Here is a 25,758-nt window from a genome sequence, read left to right as displayed (position 1 = left end):
GAATACCATTTCATGCAGTTCCATGGTGTGTCATTTGCAGTGTGGAAAAAGATGGCAGCTCTCTCTCAGATGAAAAGCAGAACATTCAGACATTGTTGTTTGAGCTGCTCAAAGACTTACTCAAGTCTCCGACACCAGAGGAGCTTCACAGTGTCCTCGCTTACGTGCTGAGTGCAGGAGAGGAGCGGCAGGTACGACTCATTTTCTTTTTTCTTTCTTGTTTGCTTTTGGTCGAATTTTTAGGCAACTTTACCAAATTGATGTTATATGCATAATACATCCATCCATCCATTTCCTACCGCTTATTCCCTTTGTGGTCACGGGGGGCGCTGGTGCCTATCTCAGCTACAATCGGGCGGAAGGCGGCGTACACCCTGGACAAGTCACCATTTCATCGCAAAGCAAACACAGATAGACAGACAACATTCACACTCTAGGGACCATTTTTAGTGTTGCCAATCAACCTATCCCCAGGTGCATGTCTTTGGAGGTGGTAGGAAGCCGGAGTACCCGGAGGGAACCCACGCAGTCATGGCGAGAACATGCAAACACCACACAGAAAGATCCCGAGCCCGGGATTGAACCCAGGACTACTCAGGACCTTCGTATTGTGAGGCAGACGCACTAACCCCCCTATCACCGTGCTGCCCATGCATAATACAGTATAACCTAAATTAACGAACTATGTTCGTTAACACAGTTTGTAAATCAGAAAGTTTGTATAATGAAGCAAATGAATGTATAAGAAACAATGTAAATATGAATTATGGGTTCCGGCCTTGTCAAACGCTCTATAGCCCGCAGACTTTTTTTGGGCTCTGGGAATCACTAGTAAGCCGGAGTCCTTTAAATGCAGATTTCTTGCCGGGACATATGGTACAATACAATCGGCAAGATAGGCTGGAGCTAGACCGTGTAGTATTTTATACGTAAGTAGTAAAACCTTAAAGTCACATCTTAAGTGCACAGGAAGCCAGTGCAGGTGAGCCAGTCTAGGCGTAATATGATCAAACTTTCTTGTTCTTGTCAAAAGTCTAGCATACGCATTTTGTACCAACTGTAATCTTTTAATGCTAGACATTAAAAGAGAATGATACGTTACAGTAATTGAGACGAGACGTAACAAACGCATGGATAATGATCTTAGCACCGCTAGTGGACAAAATGGAGCGAATTTTAGCGATATTACAGAGATGAAAGAAGGCCGTTTTAGTAACACTCTTAATGTGTGACTCAAACGAGAGAGTTGGGTTGAAGATAATACCCAGATTCTTTACAGAGTCGCCTTGTTTAATTGTTTGGTTGTCAAATGTTAAAGTTGTATTATTAAATAGAGGTTCGTGTCTAGCAGGACCGATAATCAGCATTTCTGTTTTTTTGGCGTTGAGTTGCAAAAAGTTAGCGGACATCCATTGATTAATTTCATTTCATTCTCCAGGTGGTGAAGGCCCTGGACGTGCTGTACGAGCTCTTGCGGAGCAGCCCTCCTCGTGAGCAGGTGCAGGCTGTCTTGGTGGACTGGGGAGTGGAGCAGCTTTACAGCCTTCTGCTCAACACCACCTTCCAAGACCAAGCCAGAGAGAGTGTGTTTAGGGTGAGAGTGTTTATTGAACGTGTTCTCCCCGTCACAATTATAAGCCATCATGATAATTTTACGGTGTGTCAGCAGGTTTTATATAAAATCCTCAAGAGCGAGCGTGTGTCCGAGCGCAACAAGCAGCGCATCAAACTAAAGGACTTTGGATATCTTGGCCTAGTGTTTTTCCTGGAAGACATTCCTGTAACCATGACGACTGTGCGATGTCTGTACGAGCAAGTCCTTGCCACAGGTAATTGAAAAAAGCACGGCGTGTACAAAGGCTAAAGCTTTTAGAGACAATGGGTTGGAAACACTTATAAGTTTGCATATTCCCTCTGCCTTACGTGTGTGCGGGGTTTTTCTGGGTACTTCAGCTTCCTCCCACATTACAAAGACATGCACATTAGGTTAATTATTAGTGCCCATAGATGCGGAAGAGAGAGTGAATGGTTGTTTGTCTATTTGTATCTCGTGATTGACTGGTGACCAGTCCAGGTTTTCTGGGAGGATGTAAAAAAATACATCATTCACTTGTATGATCAATGAGTAAATTTCCCTGTCTGTCCCTATATTGAAATGCCTGTTAAACATCCTTGATGTTAAAAAAAACATTTTTGTGTAGTAGAAACAGGCCTGGTACTAACTACAAGTACTACAAGTTGTCTAAAAAAGTGCCAGCTTAAAGCTGCTGTATGTCACATGCTTTAAAATAAAATTTTTTTAAAACCAACAGCTTCTGTCGATGTGAGTCAGCCAATATGAGGCTGACTCATAAAATGAAAGCTTTCTAGCCACAGAAAAATAAACCTTTATTTGATGCCTCCTTACAGATGCAAGCCCTAACTTCAAAGACCTCCTAGCTGTGGTGTGTCTGTCCCACCGCGCTGATCTCACTGTCCGCTTGGATGTCTGTCGCAAGGTCAGTCTTCTCTAACCAAAGACTTCCCTTCCATCGAACCTTCCTTTGAAAAAAAATATGAGTTATTATCCAAAAAATTAATCTGTACTTTGGATGTGCAGATCTGTCCGCCACTGCCGATTCATGTCTTTCAACACCAATCACCTCTAACTGATACACTATCACTCGACTGACATGCGGCTGTCAGCTAACTGTGTCCGTCCATACTCAGTGTGGCAGTGCTAATAATAATCACAGACATTGCTGGAAATAGACTGTATTTCTTAGTGCCTTCAATATCAATATCAAATAGTATTATCACTGGATGACAAAGCCAAACCTTTTTCACACAGAGTAAGAGCAAGGTAGTAGCAGGCATGTAAATCGCTAAGCTAGCTTGAAACAACACCATAAATAAGTGGTTTAGGAAGTCTTGATTTTTATTTTCACAAACTCGTTTACAAGCTCAGGGAATAATTGTTGTTCCTTCCTTGAGAGTACAAAAAACAAAAAATTTAAATGAGCAGTAAAGGGTAGTTTTTGCTTTTGCTTAGTTAATGTGTAGCATTGAGTTTGTTTTGCTCAAAAAACTACTGTATTTTTCGGACTATAAGTCGCAGTTTTTTTCATAGTTTATCTGGGGGTGCGACTTATACTCAGGAGCAACTTATTTGTGAAATTATTAACACATTACCGTAAAATATCAAATAATATTATTTAGCTCATTCACGTAAAATGAATAGACATATAAAATTTCATCGGATTTAGCAATTAGGAGTGACAGATTGTTTGGTAAACGTATAGCATGTTCAATAAGTTATAGTTATTTGAATGACTCTTACCATAATATGTTATGTTAACATACCAGTCATATAATGTACACTTATTCAGTCCGTTGTTCACTAGTCTTTATTTATTTTAATTTGCCTTTCAAATGTCTATTCTTGGTGTTGGGTTTTATCAAATAAATTTCCCCAAAAAATGCGACTTATACTCCAATGCGACTTATATATGTTTTTTTCCTTCTTTATTATGCATTTTTGGCGGGGGCGGCTTATACTCCGGAGCGACTTATACTCCGAAAAATACGGTATATGGATGTAATAAAAAAGCATAAAGAACTAGTTTAAATATTTTGTTGATATTGTTTCCTTGTCAATGTCACTTATCATAATTAAAGTAAAACATTGGACCCAATCTACTAAAGGTTTGCATATATTAAACTTGTTAGCACACGCAAAGCTGATCTACTAAACTTGAGCACAGAGGATGGCGCCTCTTAAATGAGCAAAATAAGGAGCGCAATCCATTTAGCGTGTCTGTCTTCATTAACATGCAGAATATATGCTGGTTATCAGGATGCCCACTGGGAGGAGAACATTAAAATAGAATTACTAAGCACACATGGTGATATTTATCAAGACTGAAATTGTTCGGTGACCGCTTTTCACATATTTTTTAGCCCGTCTGAAATGTCCACGCAAACTGGCATGCAGAAATATTACTTGAGAAAGTAGGCAATTTGAACATTTATATGCTGTCAAATATTAAAATACTAAACGTGTTGAATGTTCAGCAACATCATTTTATAATTTAATAGGGGCTGTTATTTTTTTGGGATTAAGTAATATATATATATATATACATATATATATATATATATATATATATATGAATTATTGTGTCTAAAACATTCCAGCGCACACTCACAGTTGGTGCCAGTGTCTCCCAGAACACACCTATATGCGCTTAAAAAGTTGGTTTTGTTGTAGATAGCGTTATAGGACTACTTCTAAAATGCCCAGAAAAAGTGGTACGTTTTTGTCTGCTGCATAGCAAAACAGCAAAGGTAGACGCATGCAAACATTAATATTCAGTAAATAGCTCTATATCCATGATGAAAACTGCATAGAAATTGCAAAAAAATCATTTAAATAAGGTAGTCAATCACCAGTTATCAATAGCACATGCTGTCTTAGTAGATCACACACAGCACACCCACTAATAGTAAACACAATTTTATAGTTTGCAAACGCTGTTTAGCGTGTGGTATTCGGATCTCAGTATATCAGGCTCTAAAAGTAAATACATGTGATTGTTAGTGGGCGATCTCACTCATGGAAGACTACAAATCTGTAACATAACACCCTGTTCAGAACATCCCTAAACTTTACTATTCCCGTAGGGTTAGTAAACCAACAAAGTAGCAGGCCATTGACTGTTCAAAGAACACAAGAATAATAAGAAAAAAATTGTTATACCCCCATTCAAATTTTTTTATTTTGTTTTAAAATGCGCCATGTTTGAACATTTTTCAGGGGTGGTAAGAACAGCTATAAAAACAAAGTTTTTTTATATTTGCTGTACTTCTACCGCAGCTCTTCCATCTCATCTACCTCAGCGAGGACTACGTGAAGCAGCTCGCCAAGCAGCCTGGATGGCAGGACGTCCTCACGAAGCTTTATGTCAAAGAGTCTTTTGCTGCCAACATTGCAGGCTCTATGTCCACGGAGCAGAAATTCCGGCCCCCATTGCGTAGAGAGCAGAATCTGATCATCGAGGACGCCCAAGCGGACATTTTCCTAGGCTACAGCATCTCGCAGGAGGAAGATGATTATGAGGAGGCGGAGGACTGCGGCCAACGGGACATCAATGAAGAATTCTCAGGTTTATCCCAGTCGCTGCCTTATGGAGTCGAAGGCCAGCTGAAGAACTTCTCTGGTTCCCTGCAGTTTACGTCGTTGGATTCTGCGGACCAGGAAAGTAACTCGTCCTCCCTCTTCCATGCCAATGCGATCGATATAGCCTCGTCCCGCCCCGATGAGGAAGGGCGCGATTACCATCCCCTCTCCCCGTTTGGAATGTCACCTTTTGACTTGGAGCTGGGCAGCAGTAGTGAGACAGGCACCCCAGCAGGGAGCCTCACTGACACGCCGTCACCACTGGAGCTCAGTAAACCCTTTCCAGCACAGAGACCGAGGAAGAGCTCCAGTCTGTCCAATGTTCTGGACCACACCAGTTACGGAACTGACCCTCCGACGGCGGACACCATCTCCAACACGTCCAACCCACAGGTTTTTACCGCCTCATATCTTGACATTTGTGGTGTTTCTTCTTCAAGTTTGAGCGTTGTTTGCATTACAGCAGACGCCAGAAGAGGAGCTGTGCAACCTGCTCACCAACATCATCTTCTCTGTGCTTTGGAACGGCAGCAAGGCGGACATGTCCGAGGATGTAGTCTGGAGAGAGAGAGGACAGGTCTTTTCTGTTCTCACTAAACTGGGTTCTTCCTGCCAGTTGGTTCGTCCGCCTGATGACATCAAACGCAGGTCAGCCTCCCTCACAGTACATTTACTTGGTAACTCAGGTGAACCATTGGGCACCTAATGATTTGATTTGATTCTGATTCCTGGGTAAAAGATTCAATTCAGAATCAATTCCTGATTAAGCACGATTTTTTATTTGAACAGATTCTTACAATATATTATTTGTTATAATAGTTATAATGAAGCTTTTTTTAGGGCTTCACGGTGGTAGAGGGGTTAGTGCGTCTGCCTCACAATACGAAGGTCCTGCAGTCCTGGGTTCAAATCCAGGCTCGGGATCTTTCTGTGTGGAGTTTGCATGTTCTCCCCGTGAATGCGTGGGTTCCCTCCGGGTACTCCGGCTTCCTCCCACTTCCAAAGACATGCACCTGGGGATAGGTTGATTGGCAACACTAAATTGGCCCTAGTGTGTGAATGTGAGTGTAAATGTTGTCTGTCTATCTGTGTTGGCCCTGCGATGAGGTGGCGACTTTTCCAGGGTGTACCCCGCCTTCCGCCCGATTGTAGCTGAGATAAGCGCCAGCGCCCCCCGCGACTCCGAAAGGGAATAAGCGGTAGAAAATGGATGGAAAAATGGATAATGAAGCTTTTTTAAAACAGGTTACAGGTTAGAAAATCTCCCTCTGTTTGCATGGAGATGGTCTAAAAACATAATTTAAAAAATGTATTCTTATAAAAAGAATTAATAAATACTAAGGTTTTTAAATATTTTTTTCTTCTGTTTCTTTTCCTTTAAATAAATGATAAATGGGTTGTACTTATATAGCGCTTTTCTACCTTCAAGGTACTCAAAGCGCTTTGACACTACTTCCACATTCATCCATTCACACACACATTCACACACTGATGGGGGAGCTGCCATGCAAGGCGCTATCCAGCACCCATCAGGAGCAAGGGTGAAGTGTCTTGCTCAGGACACAACGGACGTGACGAGGTTGGTACTAGGTGGGATTTGAACCATGGACCCTCGGGTTGCGCACGGCCACTCTACCACTGCGCCACGCCGTCCCTATAAATGCATTTTTGAAAAATAATAAATCAATGTATAATTGGAATGAATAAGAATCGCGATTTGGGAATAAATCGATTTTTTGTGTGCAGCCCAATAGGAGGTAACAAATGCTACAGTTTAATTGGGATCATGTTGACATTTTATGGACAGTGGAAATCTTTCCTAGGATTGGCTGACCCATATTGACATGAGCTGTGATCGACATAACCATGAATTGATTAACGTGGACCCCGACTCAAACAAGTTGAAAAACTTATTCGGATGTTACCATTTAGTGGTCAATTGTACGGAATATGTACTGTACTGTGCAATCTACTAATAAAACGTCTCAATCAATCAAACCGATTTCAAAACCCAAACTTGCCATTGCGTGGCGTGCATATTTACTTTGGTCAGAGACATAAGGAGAAGAGGTGATAAAGAATTTTTTTGTCCATAACTTTATCTAGATTTTTTTTAAAGGCTGTTAAAAATGAGTTAAGTCATGAGATTGATCACAAAAGAAAATCGCATTAACCCTGTATAATGTACATACACAGATTAATCACGCAATTCATATTGAGCGCACAAGCTCTTAAAGGGGAACTGCACTTTTTTTTTTATTTTGCTTATCATTCGCAATCCTTATGAGAGACAAGAAGACAAAAGGTTGCTTTTTTTGCATTCTAATTTGTAATAATTGGCTCGTTCTAGATGGCCTGCAGTGTAGCTAATGGGGTGAAAACCGTTGTGCCTCTAAATCCCTTTAAAAATGGACCATAAAACCGCCAAGAATAATTAATTTACGTTCTATTACCTGTATAACAACCAAACAGTAGCGACATTGTTATTGTAAGAGAGAACACTGAGGAACTCTGCTTCTAGCGTACTAACAAATTGGCTTGCCTATGCAATAGCCGTAAACTAGCTACGGCAAGAGGTAAGCTAGCTACGGCGTCAACAGCTGAATGGCTTTTGAGTTTGTAATGCACAACACAATGCGATAGTGTGAAGTGAAGTGAATTATATTTATATAGCGCTTTGCTCCAGTCACTCAAAGCGCTTTACATAGTGAACCCCAATATCTAAGTTACATTTAAACCAGTGTGGGTGGCACTGGGAGCAGGTTGGTAAAGTGTCTTGCCCAAGGACACAACGGCAGTGACTAGGATGGCGTAAGCGGGAATCGAACCTGCAACTCTCAAGGTGCTGGCACGGCCACTCTACCAACCGAGCTATACCGCCCCACAATAGTACACCAGTCTATACTGACTGAAAAACATGAACAATCATATTCCAGTATCTGTAAAGTATTAACCCACATTTCATCTTTTGTTCGTACTCAGCTTGTTCAACAGTGTATGTACTGTAGCTGTACTAACAAGCTGCATGTATCATGATCAATATTTTAGTGACCTACTTGATGGACAGCTGTCCGTTTGGTCCAGCTGGCCGAGGGCATTTTTTTGTCCCTGTTGAGTTCGGGTAAACACGCCATTTATGTCGGCATATCTTGGCTCCTAGTTCCACATTCGCAGCGTCTAAAGCACGCCGACCTCACTCTCTCGGCTTCCCTCTGCTCCAAAGTTTCAGCCTCTCTTCACTGACAGCTGTTCTTTTATGTACAGTAAACATTCCCTGTTCAATTCTTAATCAACAGACAACAAATAAGGTTGTGAATCCTCATTTGTCCAAAAATAGTCATCTTTGTTGTCTGTTACAAAGTTTGCCATATTTAAAACACCCTCATGTTTGTTTCCGGAAGTAGGAACACACATTTGTTGCCGGAAGTCGGGAGTACATTGCTATGGAAACAGAAATGACGAAAATACAGTAAATGTTGTACATATTGTGATGAATATGTCTATTACTACACTATATATATACTTGCAGTGTGTGTATAAAACGTTGATGCAGAGTTTTGAAGTTGTTTTAGACGTCTTTGATGCAGCTGATGGTGACTTCAATTAGACGCATCTTGCAAGCGTTTTTATCATCTTTAAAACCCTGAAAAAAAAATAATTTGTGTTCTTGTCTCTCATAATGATTGTGAATGATGATTACCTGAAAAGGTGTGTTGTTTTATGGTCAGTAATAAGGTCAATGCATACGTCAGTGTAAGGATGAGTGAGAAGACTAAGACTGGTGGCAAATTGCACTTCTCGACAGGAGTTTAGATAAAAATATTAACAAGTTTTGATCAAATAATAGATCTACATTCAATTAAAACATTTAAAAAATGTTCCTGTTTGAAGTTTGACAATAAAATTGCACTTGTGTCCGAATTTGGGTCTTTTTTAAGTTTAAATTATGCAAGTGGGTAATAACTTATGATTAATCATGATTTATCTAATTTTAAAAGTGGAATCAATCTGATTTACAAAAATATATATATTTGTTAACACTCTTATCTAATAGAGATACTGTGGTAATTGGGTTGTATTTCCTGACTACAATGACAGTAAAGCTTTCGTATTTGCCGGAATCTTTCTCCCGGTGTCTAACAAACAAAACAAAAACATGACATGGGTGGGTAACACTGCCATGCTTTTATTTTGGCTGCCTACTTTGCACTAAACAGGAAGTCACTGTGTACACGTTCTAATACTGCCCAGCTAGACAGCAGTTATGTTGCTGTTGTTTCACGCTGCTTTGTAATAATGAGGACATTAACAATACTACAAAACATGAACTGACCCATTTTTCTCTCGTTTTATGTCAATAAAAGCGGTCGATCATGCATGTCTATGTCAACGTAATTAATTTTAGTAGTAAAAACACGGCGAACGCCCTCATATTGACTGGTTGTCGACATCAACGAGACTGACTTAAGCATGTTCCACTATAATAGTAACAGTACTTGAGATCTCACCATTCACCAAATAAAGTGCTTTTTTCATCTTCAGTATTTAGTACATTGTAACATCATCAATTAAAAGAAATTCAAAAAAGTTGATCTTATTATTGGAACCTAATTGTTTGTTGAGGAACATTAATGTTCAGTGGTGTCCTTGGTTGTTAGTTGGAGCACTACACTGGTCTGAAGAGGAAGACTTAAACTATTACACACAAGTACAAAGTGCATTATTGGTCTATTACAATGTTTTTACATGATACATTTTTATTACATACAATACATTAAATCTGAACGTGTTTTGCTCATATTGGGACATCATGTGGGGCTGTGTCTGTGTCAGTCTGCTGGAGATGATGCTGGAATCGTCTTTATCTGACCTGAGGGACGCCCAAGGGGTCTTTCTGCCCTTCTGTCCCAGCCTGGTGAGACTCCTCAGGCTCCTGCAGGATTTCCTCTTTGCAGAGGGGACAGACAATAACACGCTTTGGAGTGAAAAGGTAGATTTGTGCAGTGATTTTTTTTGCATCTTCATGCAACCTGTTGTTTTTATGTTAGTACATGTGACATTTAATGCCACCTTTTTAGGGAAATGTGTCATTGCAATCATTTTGCGATGACAAATGTCCGTGATGCGCCTTTTTCTCATGCATGAATGATGACTCAGTGCAGTAGTATATTAGAATTTAGAGCACTTGTCAAATAATTCAGACAGGCGGGTGTGGCTGTAATCAGCCGAGCAACATATCTGCCCAGAGGGTGCCAAGTGCCTGCCTTTCAGTCACATTATTGACATTTTTTAAATGCAAGTAAAGCTCCAGTTGGCGTTTTGAATGGCTCAATGTGAGAAAACAGCTGTACACTCTTAGTATAAGCCGTGTGTAGACTGTCACCGCTGTGCCGCAGATCTTTGAGGGGGTGGTGAACCTGCTGGACAAGTTGCAAGCCTGGCATTCCACCCCTGGCAGCCCCGGCGGAAACGAACTAATGGAAATGGCGCAGATCGGCCTGCGGATCATCACCGGCTACATCCAACAGCAACAGTCACAGGTTTGCCTGTTATACAGTACATTTTTTATTCATAATGTAAAAGGTTCACACAGATGAATCCAGATTACAAATACCAGACCTTGTATGGGTTTCATTTGAAATACACTGGTAAGTGTTTTGTATATGAAAGGGTAGCTCATCTTTGAGTTATGACTACTGCATCGTGGGACCGAGTGAGTGGACATAACTGAACTAACCACAATGTTTCCTATCACATGACTTAGTTGAAACTCATTTGGAAAGTAAAGCAACTCCCACAAAACCAAGCGTCAAAATAAATCAACCTTATTGCGCCGTGACTCAACATCTATGGGCCATTTGGTTTTCATTTGTGTGCCATTGAATTGAAAACAAATACACAGATGTCATTTAATTACTCAGATCATCTTTAAATCTGTTATGTATTTTAACTGACAACTGTTCTTTTGTGTAAAACATTTTCTCTGTAAGAGCATACTTTAAAAAGCTTTTGTAGGTAACCTTTTTCACATCTACATTTGATTCAACTAGTAACTAAAATAAAATGTGAAAAAGTTTAACTTTCTGAGATATTTAACCACTTGTTTTTAATATTAGGTGTACAATTTAAAGGGGTGTAAAAATGCGCTGCAATGCATACTTTAATATTGTGTGTCCACTTTAATAGAATGTAAAACTGCACTACAACACACAATTTTATGGGTGTTTCTAACTTGAGTTTAATTACTTATGTAGCTAGTTGCAATGTGTTGTTAGACTATTTGACACGTTATAGACTGAGATATAATTTTAAAATGCAGGTATACCTAGTGTCTTGGTGTATTCTATTTATCAAACCTTTACTTTTATTTAATTTAATTTAGCATGTGTACCTAATGCTGTAGTCCTTGAATGAATACATTTTATTAATTAAACAATATATTCTATATTTCAAATATTTTAATAATCGTTTTAATTAAAATAGCATTATTATTTATAATTGTATAATATGTTATGATTATAATAATAATAATAATAATCATAGCATAATATAGAATTATTATTAATTTAACGAGAACTAATGTTCCTTACTCAGGTGTGTGAGATGGCCTTTGTGAAGCTGCATAGCCTGCTGCAGACTGTCTTGAGTCTCAGCTGGCAGGAGGTGTGCTTCCTTTTGGGCCGCCTTGGCGTCCCCTTGTGGCCAGATAAGGCTCAGGGGGAGACGGACAGCGACAACAGGGAGCATGCCGAGATGTTCTCCCGGGTGGTCCCGGTTGTGCGCGCCCTCCTGGACCAGCACGCAGACCGCAACACAGTCCAGCAGCTGCTCCCTAACCTACCCACCACCAATGGCAGCACCACCTTTGCCCAGGACCTGAAGGCCTACAGCCACACGTCGGAGTGGCAAGACTTTTACCAGCAGCAGGTATTTAAAATGTCAAAATACATGTTGTTATCATTGCGCTGTGATTGGCACTTGTATTAATAACCAGATATGTTAGCATTGGACCATCGCAATGTTGACCCTGGATTATGAAAACATGTCCAAAAAATGTTAGGACAAGTTTACTAAAGCACATGTTTAATGTTTATATTTGAACAGAAGCAGATACTGTATCTTATAATTGTGTTTACCAAACTCCCCTTTAAAGTCTCTATTAAGCTGTATATGACATAAAACATGCATGCATCTCTACTTTTATGTACACATCCTACAGCAGGGATGTCAAACTCATTTTAGCTCAGGGGCCGCATGGAGGAATATCTGTGGACACGCGGGCCACACGGGCCGGACTAGTGAAATCATGGCATTAAAACAAAAAAATAAATACAACTTTAGATTGTTTTCTTTGTATTACTTTAGCCAAAAAAAACCCCAACACATTCTGAAAATAGTACAATAGAAATATAGAAAAAATATCAGCAGCGGTAAAGTTTGGATCCATGAAGGAAAGAAGTAAGTCATTGAATGTTTATAACTTAAGACATTAACATATGCATATAATTTTTAAATTAATTAAGTATCGTTTATGATAACCTTATTTCCAAAACACAATATAGAATGTGAGATATAACAAAATATCGCATACATTTATCATTTGTTTTCAAAACAGTTACAAAAAAGTGGGACCCCAAAAATGTATTGTGGGACCCCATTATTTTGACTCGATGGGGTCCTTGGGACCCCATTTTGAAAATTCCTAGCGTCAACACTGATGGAGTATTGGTGCGTGCAAAACATGTGCAGGCGGCTGTGGCCTGCGGGCCGTTTCTAATACTAATCAAATATAATCCCAGGGGCCATAGGTACTTAATTTGGCCCGCGGGCCTCGACTTTGACACCCCTGTCCTACAGTAGATTAGTAGAACCAGTATCAGTCATTCCCCTTTTTAAATAAATATGTCTTTTACTAGTTTATGTTGTTTTTTCCACAGTTTGTTTGTTTAAAGATACTAAGTGCTACTCCTACAGTATATACACTGTACACAACATTTAATGTTAATAAGCTTACAATGGTATTCAGAGGTAAAGTTGTAACAATTTTATAGACAAACTATGCTATTTGTAGTCATGGTGGAGCCCAAATCCTCCCAAAAATGGGACCTGAACACCAAAATGGCCGTTGGTTTATTGTACATGTGTATACATTTCTTCCAAAATATGATACATTTTTGTGTATGCAAAAGCCTTCAAATAAGTTTTAGTTGGCAAAACAATAAAATTAGCGATTAAGAAGAAGAAGGGATAGGCTCCAGCACCCCTGCGACTCCGAAAAGGACAAGCGGTAGAAAATGGATGGATAGATGGAAGAAGAAGAAAATACATTTCTCAAGTGGGTTGGATTAGATGTTAGACTAATTTGCTTTGTTATCTAAAACACAAAACTAAAATGTGGTGTTTTGTTCAGATAGTTCATCATGTATCAATTGACCTACATTGTTTTAGTAACTTTAATGTACAAAATATATCAAAGTGGCCCTGCATCTTTCACTTTTTTTTTTTATTTGGCCTTTTTTGTATGCCAGTGCTGTAACAAATCAGACCTTCAAAATAAAAGCACACCATTGAAATAACACACGTGTACCATAGTTGGGTTTTTCCAACATAATTTTCACCTGGTACAATTGTTTGCCAGAATTGTTTTGGTTTTCTCTCACTTTCCATTGATTTCTGTGCTATTTTTCATATTTTCAAATGGATTAGATTAGTTATCATAGATATAGCTTAAAATTCTACCTAAAAATGCATATAGAGGTTATAAAGGTGTTATGTTGGTGACAGTTTGACACTAGAAAGGGTTATTAAGATTATTTCCTATTGGGAAAAAATCTGGTAGTAAATCTGGTGATGATACATTACACTGCAAAGTACAATCACAATAATAAACAATGTAGTTTAATTTATATCTGTCGATCAAAAGTGAGCATTATGTTTGTGAAGACACACCTATTTCTTGTGTCTTGCTTGCATGTGTTGAGTGTGTTGATCGTATTAAGTGTGCATTTGTTGTTCAGTGGTTTTGCTGCATTATTAGATGAAATTGTACCTCTCATATGAACTAAACTTGTGTGTAGGTCCGGCCTACAATGGAGCAGTATGAGTTGGACACTTTTGGCCGCAGCCATGACATCATGTCTAACTTCTGGAACTCCTGCTTCGATGACCTGATGAGTACGGCCTTCAGACGGGACAAAAACAGATCGGACAGCAAAGCAAAGTTCCAGGTGTCCATCACCTGCAGAATTCTTACTATCAACCTGTCGAGCTCTCCACTCACCTGCCTCTGATGGTTATGATCACAGGAAATGATCGTTGACCCCTACCTGAAGCGTGTCCGCAGCGAGAACGGCCGCTACGTCAGCTGGCAGAAGCAGAGCTCCAGCCAGCAGGGGGTGGTGTGGCAGCACTGGAGAGCTCTGCGGAGGCTTTTGACCAGCGAGAGAGCAGCGTGGGCCAAGAAGTAGGCCTTCCTCTTTATGCCAGTGTTATTTTTATTCACTTTATCCAAACATGCTTTACATTCCTTCTGAAAGTGTACTTGGCTACTTTCTCTCTAGAATCTGTTAGTGGCTCAAAGTACTACCCAGCACACTCACTCTGCAGCCTCGTCTGCAACATTACTCATTCATGTCATCACAACTACAACTCTACAATAATTACAATCAGAAATTATGCTTTATTTAGTGTACATCAGGGCTTCACGGTGGAAGAGGGGTTTATGCGTCTGCCTCACAATACGGAGGTCCTGAGTAGTCTTGGGTTCAATCCCGGGCTCGGGATCTTTCTGTGTGGAGTTTGCATGTCCTCCCCGTGACTGCGTGGGTTCCCTCCGGGTACTCCGGCTTCCTCCCACTTCCAAAGACATGCACTTGGGGATAGGTTGATTGGCAACACTAAATTGGCCCTAGTGTGTGAATGTTGTCTGTCTATCTGTGTTGGCCCTGCGATGAGGTTGTGACTTGTCCAGGGTGTACCCTGCCTTCCGCCCGATTGTAGCTGAGATAGGCACCAGCGCCCCCCGTTATCCAAAAGGGAATAAGCGGTAGAAAATGGATGGATGGATAGTGTACATCATCAATAAGTCAATGCTTGGTCAATATCCAGCATCTATTTACTGTATACATTTCTGTCAGATTTTCTACTCTATCATTTTTGTTGTCTGTTATTTTCCTGTTTTTCCCCCATTTGATGAGGTTTTTATTTATGTATTCATATTAATATTTCAACACTTTTCCTTTTTGTCTTACAATCTACACCAGGGGTGTCAAACGTAAGGGTGGCCAGCGAACAAGTTTAATCTGGCCCGTGGGATGAGTTTGTTAAGTATAAAAATTAGCCAGATTTTTTCAATTAAAGGAACCGTTGTTCTAAATGTGTCCACTAGATGTCGCAATAGCAGTTCTTTGTATCTTTGTAGATTATGCTAAATATGTAAAAAAAACACATGATGTTAGTGCACCAGTCAAGGAAAAAGAGCAAACTACATAAATAACATCCTGTAATTTAATTTTGATATTATTATTTTATTTTGATAGATTAAAAATGAACACCAATGAGTTGACTGATGAATATTATCACATAATTTATTCAGAAAATATGAATAACAACAAATAAAGATAGAATACTATTAACCGCAACATGTAAGTGTTAAAAAAACAAAACAACAACATTATGATTTTGTACATTTTCAAAATGTGCTTGTTCTATTTTTAAACAAAGAAAACAATCTGAAGTTGTCTTTATCTATAAGTTATCGCGCCATAATTTTACCAGTTCAGCCCACTTGGGAGTAGATTTTTCTCTGTGTGGCCCTCAATCTAAAATGAGTTCGACACCCCTGATCTACACGCTGTCTATTCTTATTTTTCTCTCCCTATTCGTAAAAAAAACCCTCCTAAACACAAGAAGCATACAAAAGACTTAATTATCATTTTTAGACATGTTTACTTGTGTAAAAGTAAACATAGTGCTGTCAAATGACTATTTTTCAAAAATCCGATTAGTCACACTTTTGAATTTGGATTAATCATTAATAATCGCAGGTTATTACTTGCTTGTATAACTTAAATTACCTTAAAAAAAGATCTCCACATTTGGACACAAATGCAATCGTATTGTTTGAATGTCTTTCAAGAACATTTTTGAAACTGTTTTACCTACAAAATTTGATAACAGTTTAATCTAAATTCTTGTAGGTGTGTATTTTGGAGGGAAATTTGCCTGTTAGCACACCTGTTAGCGCAGTGCTTCTCAATTTTTTTCTGTTGTAAAAAAATAGATCAACTTAAAAAAACCTAGTAATTGTATTAACATTGTTTATTAGTCTATAACAGAAAATATTTGCATCAATTTGCCTGAACTAATACAAAAAATATATTTATTTAAACTATAAACAGTTTTTGACTTCAACCATTTAAGGCTGAAAAAACCCTAAATAAACTCAATCAACACCCCCCCCCAGTGGGACGTCGATGTGAATGACGTCAATCAACACCCCCCCCCCCCCCCCCCCCCCCCCAAACCCTTATTATTGGGTTTGGGGGGGGGGATTGCCCACAAATGCGGTCCTCTCCAAGGTTTCCCATAGTCATTCACATCGACGTCCCACTGGGGTGAGTTTTTCCTTGCCCTTATGTGGGCTCTGTACCGCGGATGTCATTGTGGCTTGTGCAGCCCTTTGAGACACTTGTGATTTAGGGCTATATAAAAAAACATTGTTTGATTGATTGATTGATTAACTCAGGAACACAATATATAAAACACTATAAAACTACAAAACTAATACAAAACAAAAAAGAATAAAACAATTAGTACAGATTTTTTTTCTATTCTTTTTATAAATGAGGATATAGGATATCCGCCTTCCGCCCGATTGTAGCTGCGATAGGCACCAGCGCCCCCCGCCACCCCAAAGGGAATAAGCGTTAGAAAATGGATGGGATGGATGGATATAGAATATCCTCATTTATAAATTGTGGTCATTGTAGCCATATAATGGCAATTTTTGTACTGCTGCACAAGTTTGCATAGCACAGCACTGCGCCCTCACTATTTGAAAAGTACTGACTCATTTTTACACTGACATATGTCCGAGGTTAAAGTACCAGTAGAGTGGAAAAACAAGTTGACTTTATACGCTTAATTGTGTTTTTTTGTATCCATTAAACCCGATCCAATTGTATTTACAATCCGCAAAGAATGTGAAAATACTTTCTAAACAAAAAGCCACAAGTTGAATAGACCATTTTGAATAATCCGCTCTGAATATCTTCTGTAATTTCTGTATATTTTCGTCACTGGAGTAACACTTCTTCACTCTGACCATGTCATTAATCAGTCATACTGGAAAATACGCAAAATTTGGAAAGATATTTGCGGTTAATCATTCACAATTCTTATGTAAAACACGAACACATCAGTTTTGTCTTTTTTATGCATTCAAAATCGTAAATAAATAGCTAACAATTAAATCAACAGATGGAGGGTCCTCTATTGCGGTCATTATATCCTCTAAACACATCCGGAAACCGCCAACAATACTCCATTTGCATCTCGTCACTTGAAAATTAACCAATATAAGTGATTTTGTTATTATAAGCGCCAACGCAGACGGCCTATTTTAGTGGCGCATTGATAGCAGTGAGCTAATGCTAGCTTACGCTGCTATTGTTTGATTGATTGATTGATTGATTGATTGATACTTTTATTAGTAGATTGCACAGTACAGTACATATTCCGTACAATTGACCACTAAATGGTAACACCCGAATAAGTTTTTCAACTTGTTTAAGTCGGGGTCCACGTTAATCAATTCATGGCACACTGAGCCGGCGTCTGCTTCTGCTTCATCTCAAACTTAAAAGTAAATTCTAGTGTATAATTCGTGCAGCTCTCACCTGGTAGTAGACAAATGTGACCAAGAGCCGAGTGGCTGGTTGACTTCGACATCCCTGAGATGGAAAAAAAGACGTAGTTGCGGTAACTTTTTCTTTAACCCTTTGTGAGGATTGCGGTTAAATCTTCATCTAAACGAGATTATGTGAGCGTCCCGGCAGTTGGCATACTAGCGAGAGTGGAAATTGTACAGAAAGTGTTTATTTTATTATGGTTTATTATGGTTAGTTTGTTTGTTTAGCACCTCGCAATGCTGTTAAGGCCATAGTGTTTCAATAAAGCTGTATCCGTTTAGCACTCAGCTTCTAAAACGTAAATTGCTCATCATCTCTATGTTCAGGCTCCAAAATATAAGGTTCTGCATTATATTTTTCCCACAGTAATCCTTGTTGGCTCTCACAAAGCCTGCTTGATTCCCAAGACAAACTGGTGAGACTCCTGCTCAACCTCCCATACAGGACTAACCTAACTCTGGCCCACTTCCCCAAATTAGGATGGCTTAGAGTTGAGGAAAGAGTACACCAAATTGCAATATGCATGGTATTCAAAATACTCAAAGAAACTGTCCCCAAGTACCAGTCCAACTATTTCACCAGAGTAAGTGATGCCCACAGGTACTACACGAGAGAGAGTTCCTCAGACCTCGTCCCCCCAAATTCAAGACTCTCATGGGAAAAAATGCATTCAACTATTTTGCCACCACACAGTGGAATGCACTACCAACAGACCTTGAAATTCAATCTTCCCTACTAAATTTTAAAACTGCCATAAAATTATGGCTCAGCTCAACCTCTACCTGATCTGAACCAAAAATGATCCCCAGCAACTTTTCAAAGCATCGAACAGGTATATATGTGGTTATTGTCTACATTTTCTCATTCTGTTTTGCACACTCTTAGAGTCAACATGTGCATAGTCATGTACATAGTGTCATGTACATAGTGGCTATACCCCCTGCCCCCCATATACATGTTACATATACACAGGGGCGCCGAAAAGGGGGGGTAAAGGAGATGGATTCTAGGGGCCCATGATAGAGGGGGGCCCAGAGCGGACCCTAATGATGACGAAATTATAATACAGAAAAAATAATGACACTAACTTGAGGGCCCTGTAAAGATTCTTTTCATGGGGCCCAAAATCCCTAGCGGCGCCCATGCATATACATGTTACAGGTTATATATATTTTATATTGAATGCATCAAATGTGATGAATATTTAATGGACCACAATGGAAACAGACCTTTTGGCTTTTGTGCCATCTATTTGCCTTTTTAAAGAATTACATGGATTAAGTTATTTGAGATGTCAATAAACTTCTCAATTAATCAATCAATCAGTTAGCATTGTTGTTGATGGGAAAGGGATCTCTGGTTCGCAACGCTATGTCACAGGATCACGGGACTGGCTTGCTCCATATCATTCAAAATGGCTCGGCAATCTCTGTGAAATTGATACTGTTTTGGTCATATCCATTTATTCGCAAACTTTGGAAGTCTTTTGGTGTAATAAATCAGTGTGATAATAGCTATAAAATAGAGAAAACTTGTTTTTCCACTCTACTGGTACTTTAAGGTCAAAATAAATTGCGTGATTATTCTGTGTATATAGATGAGTACTGCAATATTTGTCTGTGATTAATCACATGAGTTAATCTGTTATTTTTGACAGCCCTGGCAAAAATGTAATCATGTGATGCTGCCTAACATAACCATATCATTAAAATCCCACCGATGCATGAATAATATTGGCTGTTCTGTCTACATGTTATCTAGAATCCAGCCTGAAGCCAAGTGGATTCTGTCCAGCGCAGAGACGTATTCAAAAATGCGTTTCAAGCTTGTCCCCAATCACCACTATGACCCTCACACCGAGGCTAGTGCCCAGAGGGACAACATGGGTGCGTCACTCCGCCACTAGCATACTTCACCTCACTAGTTTTTAAAGTAAAATTGGAAAATATATGTCATTATTTCTCCAGGAGCACACAGTCCGCATGGTACCGAGCTTCTCACTTTGGCTGTCGCAAAAGAAGCTAAAGTGAGCGACATGGAGGACGACCAGTTGGGCGAAGAAGATCTCGTCTTTTTGGACAACAAGTGAGTCACTTCATTCAAAGTTGTTGACAGCAACAACATTAATCTCTCTTAAATGTGCCATTAATACAGTACATTCAGGGCGGAGGCAGAAGATGAGAGCCAGAAGGAGAAGCTGGTTTTGTCCGAAGACTGTGAACTCATCACCATCATTGACGTGGTTCCAGGCCGCCTGGAGGTCACCACACATCACATTTACTTCTACGACGGCAACATCGAGAAAGTGGAAACGGAGGAAGGTGAGGAGTGTAAAGTTAGTGGACACTTTATTAGGTACACCTACCACACAATAGAAAACTACTTGAAAAATACTGTATATGTTCATTATTGTGACGGGTCAAACATACTAAAACATGGACATATCGGATTATGAAACACAAGGAGTTATACTGTGTCCCTCTATGCCTTGATGTGTGTGTCACTCTAAGGAAAAACATGGGACTGATATAACTGCTGTGACTGCGAAGCACGTAACTGTGTTTACCAGGAAGCACTTCTTTAGGCTGTGGCGACTGAAGTCTTCTACTGAAAGAATTCAGAAGACTGGCGTGTCGTGTTTGACATTGGCATTCGTCGCCATCATCCATTTTTAAATGGAATTTATTTAAAAATATTTTTTATCATGTCGCACCAAATAATTATTTTTTGTTTAGTATTTGGCTCATTGATCACAGTTGTACATTTCCTACTCTGTTTTGACTGCCATTCATCTATATATACATATATATATATATATATATATATATATATATATATATATATATATATATTAGGGCTGGGCAACGATTAGACATTTTAATCGAAGTTAATCGCGATTAATCGCAATTAACTGCATTGTATACACAAAGCCCAATAATGAATTCAAAAGTAGTGTGTAGTGCACCTTTATTGGAATATTCTCCCACATGAACAAAAGCGCCAAAACATTTGTTGTGCAAACACAATTTAAATCAGTACTTGTTAAACAGTAGCAGTTAAATAGCATATTTTATGAAAATCAACTCAAAAAATGTAAATACAAACATTTAAGCTTATTGCTACTGCCAGGGTATTTAAGTTATCCTGTTTGTTATGGAAAATAAATATAATCTACATACAAATCTCTGAACGACAATCATAACATCCGAACAGGCAATTTCTGAGGTAACAGCAGAAACATTTTTTTTATCAGGGATCTTATGTTTAAAAAACCTATATTATAGGTAGTGGGCTGTTTTAGGGAATTTTTGATCAAATTATCCGTAGTAGCAATATCAATAATGTTGTGTGTATTATGCGTAGTGCACTTAAAATAACTATGACCATATCTAAGAATTGATATGACGGAATTTTCCGATCGTTTGCTTGGTGCTTTGATAAACTGAACGCATATACATGGTACTATACTGTGATGTTATGAGCCAGGGAAAAAAAGAACTACCCTACCCAGCATGCAACAGGAGTGACGAGCATGCGCGGTAGCCCGGTAAAGGTTGTGTGTCGCTCTGAAAGTAAACGTTAAGAACTCAGCCAACACGCCTCGTCTGCATTATTCATGAATAGACAGACAACACATACTCCGCTGCTTCACATGCCGCTGGATGTAGCCGGCAAAGTATTCCCACTAGCTAGCCGGTCTAGCAAGCACGCGTCATTCAGTCCAAAACGGCCCGATCTGTCCACATCCAGAATTGTCTGGCGGTCGTAAGTGATCCCGGAGTGACCACGCTGTAAGCCAGCCATGAAATTTGCAAAATTGTCCGGTATTTTTGCCAAATGTTCCATCTTTACCAAGAGCCCCTCGACGCCGAAGCCCGTCCGGGCGCCGCCATCTTTATAAGAAAAGGCGTTAACAAAATAAAAGCATGTAAACAACATATGCAAATGTCCGATAAAATAATTCTCGGCGTTAATAGATTGATGAGTTAACTCGTAATTAACGCATTAACTTGCCCACCCCTTATATATATATATATATATATATATATATATATATACATATATTCATATATTTATATGTACAATCAAAATAAATATATAAAGAGGCTGTCAAATTAGATTTTTTTGAATCAGATTAATCACATGTTGGAATTTGGATTAATCGTGATTTATCACAGGTAATTACTTGCTTGCATAATTACATTTTGCTTAAGAAAATACCCCAATATTTGTACACAAATGCAATTTTATTGTCAGGATCTTATCCAGGAACATTTGTAGACATTTTACTTGAATGCATGTCATTTATTGACACAAAACTTGGTAACAGTTTTATTTAAAGTTTTTCTCAGCTGTATTTTTTAAAGTGAAATTTGCCAGCAAGCACACCATTCGGAGCCTTCTCACTCATTTTTGTTCGAATGTGCATGTATGCATTGATCTGATCACTGACCGTACAGCGGTTAAGGTAAAAGAACTTGTACGGTCAGAAAAAATTGCATGATTAATCAAAATGTGTACATGATTAATGCAATAATTTGTTGTGATTAATCACAATAACTTGTTACAGCCCATATGTGTTGTGTATGGGTGTGTTTGTGTGTGTATATGTGTGTGTGTGTGTGTGTGTGGGTGTGTATATATACTGTATGTATGTATATATATATATATATATGTATGTATATGTACATATATATATGTATATATATACATATACATATATATATACAGTATATGTGTGTGTATATATATATATATATATATATATATATATATATATATATATATATATATATATATATATATATATATACAGTATATGTATATATACCGTATTTCCTTGAATTGCCGCCGGGGCGCTACTTAATTTCAATTTCAAACCTCTTCTCACTCCTGCGCTTACCAAAGGCATGCGGTAAATGTAAGAATGCGCTATTTATTTTAAAACCTCTTCTCACTCCAGCACTTACCAAAGGCATGCAGTAAATTTGAGGGTTATGTAAGCTTGGACCTTAAATCCTACTGAATAGCTCTTAATCTTCTTCCCTTTATGCGATTTCAAATTACCGGTATTGAAATCTGCCTCCTCCATTTTGAAAATGATGACAGGAGAAGTGTCACTCGTCACGTCACAAGTTTGACCAGGCGGTAGTACTAAGCATGCGCTAATTATTTTGCGAAGCGAGTTTGACCCGGCAGTAATTCAAGGCAGACGCATACTATATGCCCTGCGGCAATTCAAGGAGATACATATATGGTATCCATATATGTATATATATATATGTATATATATATATATATATATATATATATATATATATATATATATATATATATATATATATATATATATATATATATATGTATATGTATATATATATATATATATATGTATATATATATATATATATATATATATATACACATGTATATTTATGTACATATATGTGTATATATATATATATATATATATATATATATATATATATATAGTATTGACCTTTTTAATCCAGCAGATGACACCATTATGAATCAGTAACACAGTGTCAGTGCAGTGTCGTTACAGCTAGTGAATGTGCCACACACTCAATGAGGCGTCATTTACCCATCACAACTGACAGCCATTTGTTTATTTTATGTAATTGCGTGATAATCACAGTAAATGTTAGAAACACATGCATAAGTAAAATACTCAACAATAACAACAACCACTGTGGTAATCCAAAATGTCAAATATATCCAAATTATGTCATGATTTTAAATGCATATTATTCATTTGGCTTCACGTTGGCAGAGGGGTTTGTGCGTCTGCCTCACAATACGAAGGTCCTGCTGTCCTGGGTTCAATCCCAGGCTCGAGATCTTTCTGTGTGGAGTTTGCATGTTCTCCCCGTGAATGCGTGGGTTCCCTCCGGGTACTCCAGCTTCCTCACACTTCCAAAGACATGCACCTGGGTATAGGTTGATTGGCAACACTAAATTGGCCCTAGTGTGTGAATGTGAGTGTGAATGTTGTCTGTCTATCTGTGTTGGCCCTGCGATGAGGTGGCGACTTGTCCAGGGTGTACCCCGCCTTCTGCCCGATTGTAGCTGAGATAGGCGCCAGCGCCACCCGCGACCCCAAAAGGGAATAAGCGGTAGAAAATAGATGGATGGATAGATTATTCATTTGACCTGATAAGATTATCCAGGTGTTCCTAATGTTGTTATCTTCTATTTTTTCTGAAACAATATTCCCGATCCCTGCAGGAATTGGATTCGACTTCAAGAGACCTCTTTCCCAGCTCAGAGAGGTCCATTTGCGGCGCTACAACCTGCGCCGTTCCGCACTGGAGCTCTTCTTCATCGACCAGGCTCACTACTTCATCAACTTCAAAAAAAAGGTGAGTTCATTCAGTCATTTCAACTTTTGCTTGATAAAAAAACTTCACACCAGATTCTTTACTTTTGCCCTTTTTAGTTACGAAATAAAGTATATTCAAGGATTCTGGGGTTGCGACCTCCCAACCTGTTTTACTTTGGTTCCCGTTCGCCTCAAGAACTCCTAAAGGCTTCGGGACTCACACAGGTGTCATCTCTATTCATCTTATCGGGTTATTACGCGCCACATCGCTCATATGACACTCAACTTGATACTGTTATGTTGCGTAGAAATGGGTCTGCAGGGAAATCTCCAATTTTGAATATTTGATGCAACTCAACACCATCTCTGGACGCACTTACAATGACCTATCGCAATATCCTGTGGTAAGACCACACACACACACCAGACAAAGTAGAAGAGCCCTCCTCTAGAAATCTGATAAGAAATGACGTTAATGTTGTCTTTGGTTTCTCGGCCAGTTTCCCTGGATACTCTGCGACTACACCTCTCCTGTTCTGGACCTTGAGGATCCGGCTGTTTTCCGAGACTTGTCCAAGCCTGTCAGTGTGGTCAACCCTCGCCACGCACAGGCCGTCAAAGAAAAGTATGTTGACCTTGTTGTGTTCAAGCTTTTTCCCACAGTAAAACAACTCCTTCCATAGATCTACTATACCTGTAATATTTGCTTTCAGGTATGAAAGCTTTGAGGATCCGACGGGCACCATCGACAAATTCCACTACGGCACACACTACTCCAACGCAGCAGGAGTCATGCACTACATGATCCGAATGGAGCCCTTTACCACGCTGCACATTCAGCTGCAGAGTGGCAGGTGGGAACGACATTGATAAGTCTTAACAAGTACATTTTCAAGATGGCGCCAGTGTGTCTGGTTCGCCGCTTGCCTCTAAACACTACTGTCTGTTTTGTGGTTATTTTAACGTGTGTTTTGAGGACCATCGACTCACTTCTAGTGTATGAACGACAGGAGTTGTTGAGGATAGGGGAGTCAGTATGGTCATGTGAACTTTACAATGCAAGAGACTTGGATTAATTTTTCCGTGTTAATGCAAACCTACCCGAGTGCTTCCGTCGGGTGAACGCGCCGCTGCCCAGGAAGAGGAAACGCCAGGAGTGCGATCCGGCCGACTGATAAAAGTGAAAGCTTGGTTGGCACATCCTGACGCGGTGAAGATCTCTGCACTTCCCCGGGAGTACAGCGACTGTTTTGGTCGCTATTTGTCGTGGCGGGCGCTTCGACTGGTCGGGTCTTGGTTGGTGCCAATCATCGGACAGTGGGAGGATCCCTGCGCGCTGCGCCCTC

General features: G+C 39.3%; 1 protein-coding gene across 3 annotated transcripts in view; it reads left to right on the top strand.

Annotated features, from left to right (window-relative positions):
* Nucleotides 1-25,758, top strand: part of nbeal2 (neurobeachin-like 2) — a 146,985-nt gene that overhangs the window by 97,729 nt on the left and 23,498 nt on the right. For 2 of the 3 annotated variants that reach the window (XM_061915774.1, XM_061915772.1), the window contains 19 exons: nucleotides 41-191; nucleotides 1,439-1,594; nucleotides 1,670-1,829; nucleotides 2,410-2,498; nucleotides 4,856-5,551; nucleotides 5,622-5,806; nucleotides 9,992-10,148; nucleotides 10,555-10,698; nucleotides 11,753-12,085; nucleotides 14,236-14,385; nucleotides 14,464-14,621; nucleotides 19,831-19,955; nucleotides 20,037-20,154; nucleotides 20,224-20,390; nucleotides 24,319-24,452; nucleotides 24,530-24,637; nucleotides 24,721-24,816; nucleotides 24,913-25,037; nucleotides 25,126-25,266. In XM_061915774.1, coding sequence (XP_061771758.1) covers nucleotides 41-191; nucleotides 1,439-1,594; nucleotides 1,670-1,829; nucleotides 2,410-2,498; nucleotides 4,856-5,551; nucleotides 5,622-5,806; nucleotides 9,992-10,148; nucleotides 10,555-10,698; nucleotides 11,753-12,085; nucleotides 14,236-14,385; nucleotides 14,464-14,621; nucleotides 19,831-19,955; nucleotides 20,037-20,154; nucleotides 20,224-20,390; nucleotides 24,319-24,452; nucleotides 24,530-24,637; nucleotides 24,721-24,816; nucleotides 24,913-25,037; nucleotides 25,126-25,266 — 3,393 coding nt within the window. The remainder of the gene's footprint in view (nucleotides 1-40; nucleotides 192-1,438; nucleotides 1,595-1,669; nucleotides 1,830-2,409; nucleotides 2,499-4,855; nucleotides 5,552-5,621; nucleotides 5,807-9,991; nucleotides 10,149-10,554; nucleotides 10,699-11,752; nucleotides 12,086-14,235; nucleotides 14,386-14,463; nucleotides 14,622-19,830; nucleotides 19,956-20,036; nucleotides 20,155-20,223; nucleotides 20,391-24,318; nucleotides 24,453-24,529; nucleotides 24,638-24,720; nucleotides 24,817-24,912; nucleotides 25,038-25,125; nucleotides 25,267-25,758) is intronic. The other variant, XM_061915773.1, reaches the window with a different exon arrangement.

The sequence above is a fragment of the Nerophis ophidion genome, linkage group LG11, assembly GCF_033978795.1.
Source record: "Nerophis ophidion isolate RoL-2023_Sa linkage group LG11, RoL_Noph_v1.0, whole genome shotgun sequence".
Classification (NCBI taxonomy): domain Eukaryota; kingdom Metazoa; phylum Chordata; class Actinopteri; order Syngnathiformes; family Syngnathidae; genus Nerophis; species Nerophis ophidion.
The sequence above is the reverse complement of the archived record's forward strand: the minus strand, read 5'-3'. Positions and strand labels throughout refer to the sequence as shown.